At 34.8% G+C, this 6139-nt stretch overlaps 1 protein-coding gene and 1 long non-coding RNA gene across 4 annotated transcripts; both read left to right on the forward strand.

The window, feature by feature from the left end:
- Positions 1-917: 917 nt before the first annotated feature.
- On the forward strand, positions 918-2210 carry LOC147409722 (uncharacterized). Of its 3 annotated transcripts, none has more exons than XR_015183137.1 (4): positions 918-1148; positions 1272-1599; positions 1760-1997; positions 2090-2210. It is a non-coding gene; the product is annotated as an uncharacterized LOC147409722 (long non-coding RNA). The 3 variants fall into 3 exon arrangements; XR_015183134.1 differs by having other exon boundaries at positions 1775-1997; XR_015183135.1 differs by having other exon boundaries at positions 1817-1997.
- Positions 2211-2530: 320 nt separating this feature from the next.
- Positions 2531-4465, forward strand: LOC147409723 (uncharacterized). The gene is made up of 9 exons (XM_086432000.1): positions 2531-2553; positions 2649-2666; positions 2963-3035; positions 3147-3269; positions 3467-3559; positions 3642-3770; positions 3868-3984; positions 4126-4272; positions 4379-4465. Exons 1-9 carry the CDS (start codon positions 2531-2533, stop codon positions 4463-4465), a joined length of 810 nt encoding a protein of 269 aa, XP_086288126.1.
- The last annotated feature ends 1674 nt before the right edge of the window (positions 4466-6139 follow it).

Below are 6139 nucleotides of genomic sequence, written 5' to 3' on the forward strand. Positions count from 1 at the left end.
CATCAAATGATGTGAAAGACTATGATTAATGACAGTACCAACAATATATTTTATAATTAGCTTAGACATCTTTCTAAAAATATGTTGTTTTTTTTTTCCTTTTACTTATCAGTTGTATGTTTGATGGAGAGGTTTGAAGTTCAAGTAAAGAGTGGATGTCGAAACCTAGGCTATCAGCGGAATACATTGATGGTGTAGTGTCATTTATTGAGTACTTGAAAACGAATAGACAGAATTTGGGTAATGATGATCATTATTTTTGTCCTTGTGTCAAATGTCGTAATACCTTATCGATGAGGAAACATATAGAAACAATTGCAGAACATTTAGTCTGTGACGGTATAGATACTTCTTACAAGAGATGGACATTCCATGGAGAACATTGGAGGGATGGGGTTCATGTAACAGTCGGAGCTAGTACGTCTGTTCATCAGTGTGATGAAGATATGATCCCAAGAATGACAGACATGTTGAATGATGCGCTTGGACATTTTTCCAACGAAGAAGATGAAGTTACTTGTATGGATGAGTGTTCTGATAGAAACGATGACCAAGTTCATGATATTCAACAGATGATACTCAACGGATGGTCGGCAGCCTACAAGAACAGAACTTTTCATCGATAGTCATACGAGGAGTGATGGTAGTGCTCTCACTCCTGAGTTGGCCAAATCTCTCGTAAGTGATGTCATTTTTTAGTCAAATTTTTTATTTTTATTTTTGAAAATATTACTTACCATCGTAATGTTTTCATTGTTTTGTAGGATCAATTAAACAATCTTATTAGAGAAGATCCTAGTTTTGTCCATAAGGATATCGATCATGATCATATTTCCATTGTATGTATGACTTATATTATTTAATTTTAATTTTTTATTTACATACATTATATTAATCAAAGTTGTGCATAGGTGTTTGGGAAAGATGGAAAAGGCAGAGTAAGAGGTATGGGGGGTGGAGTTTCAAAAACTTCATTATGTTATACAACTCAAAGTCGAAATTATACGGATAAGTTTGAAATAGACATGGTTAACTTAACTCAACTAGTTCATGCACTAATGAAAGATAAGAAGAAGAAAAAGAAGAACAAGAACAAGCACAAGAAGAAAAAATCATCTACATTTGAAGTTGGAGGTCCTTCTACTCAGGTAAGATGTAAAAACACTTTAACTTTAGAGATTCTTCATTTAATTTTTCATTAATATTTAATTCATATAAAAGATGGATTTCAGCATACATATCTAATCATAAACAATAATTTTATTTTATAGGCGACATCAGATTCCACAATTCCTAATAGACGAGGAGGTAAAGAACCAGTATCAGAATTATTACCATCATTGAATAATGGTAGGGTATGCTTATTGATGAACTTTAGAAGGAATGTGATCTATGCCAAAGGAGCACTAGTAGATCCTAAGAAGCCAGATATGGAGTATTATTAAATTTGTATCAATGAGATCATTGACTCTTCGGCTGAGCTAATGGATAGAGATGGACCCCAAGGGACTTTACTTGATATTCTTTGTGGTGAGGTGATTAGATGGCCTAGGAGCCATTGTCGTGTATTTTGAGGGTTAAGTCAAGACAACGCTTGGGGTAATAAGGTTTTTTACCTTTTGTTTGATAACTTCATTGCATGTTTTCATAGCTAAGTTCCTTGACTACCGCTTTTATATTTAACTTTTTCTCCATTTTTAACTTGGGTGTGTTCTAACTGTTACTTTTAATTGTATACATCATGTGATTTTTACTTCAGTTTTTGTGAACCCAGCTGTTCTCATGTGGAAGAAAATGATTCACTTGACAATTACAGTCTCCCAGAGCATCCACAACTGCAAGTTCCTGAGGCTGACAACTTGGTGGAAGAAATTCCTGTCGAAGAGTCAAACCCTTCATACCCAACAGAAATGAACACCACTCAAGACTCCTCTCCTGTCCCTATTGAGGAACCAACATTTCTTGGAGAACCACCAAAGAAAACTTACGCTTCAATTGTATGCACCGCTCCTTTAAGTAATTCTTTTGCTATATAGACAGATTTTCTCCTTTTTCTCCATTAATGTTTTAAAATTTGTGAACTTGGAAGTTACGGGTTGCTAGGGGCATCACACACAACAGCCTACTCAGCAGTTCTATTCCGCATTGTCAATGGAGTGTGAGAGATCTGGTGCTGAAACAGTAGAGGAAGTTACAACAATTGAAGAAGGTTAACTTCTACTCTATGGTCCAGTTGCACATTTTTTTTTTTTTGCTTTCCCTTCAACTAAAAATGTGTCTTTTTATTGGAAAAAATGTTTAGCTTTGTTTCTGTTAAAAATTCATTAGAGATTGAATTTACTTGGCATACTTAATTAATTCAGATCATCCAAATGATGGCCCATATAGTCTCAAGGTTGAAAATGTCAAATGATCATAATCACCCAACTAACGAATTTTGCTGCGAACTGTTACCTTTAATCTCATTGAAAACCCAAAATAAAGTAAGTACAAGATAGTTAGTGTCATTGTTAGGTGTGGTTCATCGGCTATGGGCAATCAATTAGAGCTTGGGCATTTGTTTCATCTTTCAATAGATTGAACCTAAGTTCTCAATTTCGAGTGTGACCTATAGAGGTAATGTTGTATGTTTTTGTTTACTTCTGCAGGGAGAAGATACTCAATAGGTAACTGTGGACCTTGAAATCCCTGATCCATCTGGAGACGATTGGGTCGGAGTCTTTTCTCCTGCAAACTTAATGTAAGGACAATTTCTATGAATAATTTTTTGAGTTAGTTTTCTTGAAGTCGAACTATGATTGTGTAGAGCACAAATTATTGACCAAATATTTTGACGTGTAATTTGCTTAAATTCCACAATATTTGCACCAAATGTGTACATCCAATATCTTGTGACTGCATATTTCAATAGTTTCATTTTATTGTTTTGATAATAAAAAAGTAATTCAATTTAATCTTGCAGCTTTTCAATTTGTACCCCAAAAGTTGTTAATTCGACTGTAAAAGCACCATTTATATGCTCTACTCCCATAAAGGTGTGTTTTACTGTGTTACTTTGCTATATTGGAATTATAATTAACTTTAGCCGTCTTTTTGGTTTAACTTTATCGAATATATAAGATCAACATGGGCATCTATTTTTTCAGTACCACTATGCGAATTACTCAAATCCAGATTATACAAAAACTGGAAAAGGTTCTCTGAAGTTTGTATTGATCAATCAGCGGGCGGACTTCTCCTTTGCTCTATTTTTAGGGGGGTTGTCAAATGTATGTTCCCAACTCTATTGGCTCTTTTCATGCTTTTGTACATTTTCTAGTTTTTGGTGAGAATGAAATTTGTTAAAAATTTATTTTTCTCACATTAGACCTTTTGCATGATTCCTCCCTTATTGTACTTGGAGATGGTTTACCAGGAATGTGGATGATTGCATACTTATCACTAATTTTATATTTGGGGTCTGCAGCCAAAACTGGTGGCAGTTTCGAATTTCATATCTTTTGCAAATCCGAAGGCACCTGTTTATCCACGTCTTGCTCAAGGGAAGTCTTGGAATGAAGTAAGTTTATTCAAATTGATGTTATTCGTATTCTGTTTCTCTGTTTTACATTCTTGTACAATTGGGATGTTTATGTTGCCAGCGAGAATTGGCTTTCTACCATGTTATTTACCTGGGCACTCAAAATGGATGTCTCCTGTTGGACACTTCGTTTCTTTTAAGTAGAGGTTGCGTCCTTGAGGAATCAGGATACTCTCTCTGTTGTACCTGGGTGACATAGCTCATTTGTTTTCTTCATCAAATTCACTGTTTAACCCAATAATTGAAGGCAGAGAGACCAATGGTTCATATGTCCTTACTGGTGGCAGCAAGCTTTTTATCAAGCTATAAAGAATAAAATATCTCTTGCTGAGTTGTTTGATGGCAGACGGGTTAATGAGAAGAAAATTCATCACTTAATGAATATTGTCATTCAACTGAGGAAGGTACTCTATCTATTAGTGTTGAGGTTTTCTTTTACGGATGATAGAAATGAGGATCATCTTGAGTTCTTGATGTGTCTTGGTATTAGATCTATTTTCAGTCATTCGTTGCGAGTAATGTATTTTTCTTTCGTATAATGGTAGGTATGCAACCACCCAGAGTTGTTTGAGCGAAATGAGGGAAGCACGTTCTTATATTTTGGAGAGATCCCGAATTCTCTTCTACCTCCTCCCTTCGGGGAGTTGGAGGACATACACTATGCGGGAGATCAAAATCCTATAACATACAGGGTACTTTCTTAAATTTGGTTCTTCTTTCATCTTTTTCTTATTGAATTGTTGTTATCAATAGTCCTTTTCTGATATTCCGACCTAACATTCCCATTGCTCATGCAAGTTTGTTGACAGAGAGAATGAACAAAAAGCCGCCATGGATCCATGGACTCGGTCACGCCTAACCGGGCAGCTAGCACCCCCTAATTAAAGAGGATCATAGTTCTAAATCTAGCATTTGAAGTGGATGTCATTGAACTTAAATACTGGAAATTTTGATTGTCTACAACATATGTAGAATTTTCAAGTTATGGTTTCAGTTTTTGCCTAGTTATATAAATTGTTGATATGAATGTGTATGGACAACAATTTTTAAATCTTATTATTCGTTGATACTATAAATTGAATGCAAATTGGTGTGAATGGATGGGGATGATAGTGGATGGGATATGAATGTCGATGTTGATATTAATGTGTGAATTTTTTTCACAAATATAGGTTGAAGACAAAGCTAGCATTTGGGTACATTCTGATTGGTCTGGAAATTAAATCGACGGTCTATAGCCGTCGAATATATGTGATTATCCCATATTCGACAGACCAAAATCGTCGAAAATATGTTATTCGACGGCTTTGAAGCCGTCGAATTAATACCATTCGATGGTCTAAAGCCGTCGAATTTTAGAAAATTCTATGGTTTTTAACCGTCGAATTTTTTTTCGACAAGGTACAATTCGATAGGCTGGTTCGACGGTCGAGACTGTCGAATTGCTCCATAATTCAACAGTTTTGGACCGTCGATATTTGGATATTTTCACGTAGTGAAAGTTGTTTTGTCTTAGGAATGGGCTGTTTTTCATTGAGGAGGATCTTTATGATGAGGAGATTATCTTTACCAAAGATTAGTCTATACTAAAACTTCTAATCCCGTCAAAATTGGTTTACAAAAAAATGGACGATCCCCATTTCTTCAACTTGTAAATTGGGGTTAGCTTTAAATTCCAAGCTCTGCATCGGCTACAAGCTTTTGGGTCATTTTTTATTTATTTATTTTGACCACTGGCTAGGATCCTCGGGTACAAATTGATGACCCATTTATAGGGTAGGATTAAGATTAGAATCGCCACTTAGTTTATGATCTATAGACAAAAAAAAGACTGGAAGTAGGATAAGAATAAGGTCTCAAACCTAAGCAAGGGGTATGGGGATCAATTTATGATAACAGAAGCAGTTAGGCACCTGTTCCATCCAAATGTAGTTAATACCTACAAATGTACAAATAGTCCATAGTTAGTCTAACATAACACGTGGTATTAATTAGTAAAATTATGAAGACATGATGCTGCAAGTGTGTTTAAATCACGGAAAAGGAAATTGGACACAAACATGTACATATAATGGAAATTTCAAAGTGCAAATACCATTATTTTGGGGTAATCTAATGTAACAAACCACTAACTACCCAAAATTTGAAATTAAAAATCAAACCAACCTTAACTCTATCCCACGGTTCTTAGTGCCCATGTACCATCTTAAGTACATGGTGGGCCTAGAAATCATTGAAGCACACTCTCACAACCCCTCATCCAAGGTGAGACATGGCCCCACCAATGTCTAGCTTTTACCCTCCTTAACTCATTGTTCCCTGAATAATTTATCAAAACAGAAAACTTTTCAAACTTATTTATCAAAATGGTAAACTGTACATCTTATTTTTTAAAATGATAATTTATTATTTCCGAAAATATTTTATTTTACCAAAACAATAACAATAATAATTTTCATATTTTTGCTACAAAAAATATCTTTTTTATCAAAATGATCATTCTAACATTGTATAAAATACATCATAATCTTATATCAGAAGATTCTTTCTAACATTGCA

Source organism: Akebia trifoliata, chromosome 2, assembly GCF_017979445.1.
Source record: "Akebia trifoliata isolate Shusen 1 chromosome 2, ASM1797944v1, whole genome shotgun sequence".
Taxonomy (NCBI): Eukaryota; Viridiplantae; Streptophyta; class Magnoliopsida; order Ranunculales; family Lardizabalaceae; genus Akebia; species Akebia trifoliata.

Excerpts from the sequence above, each read along its gene's own strand:
- LOC147409723 (XM_086432000.1), top strand. The coding sequence starts at position 2,531 with ATGGGCAATCAATTAGAGCTTGG. Across the intron at positions 3,036-3,146 it reads TATGCTCTACTCCCATAAAG|TACCACTATGCGAATTACTC; the intron begins GTGTGTTTTACT and ends CTATTTTTTCAG. Across the intron at positions 3,985-4,125 it reads TTGTCATTCAACTGAGGAAG|GTATGCAACCACCCAGAGTT; the intron begins GTACTCTATCTA and ends GTATAATGGTAG.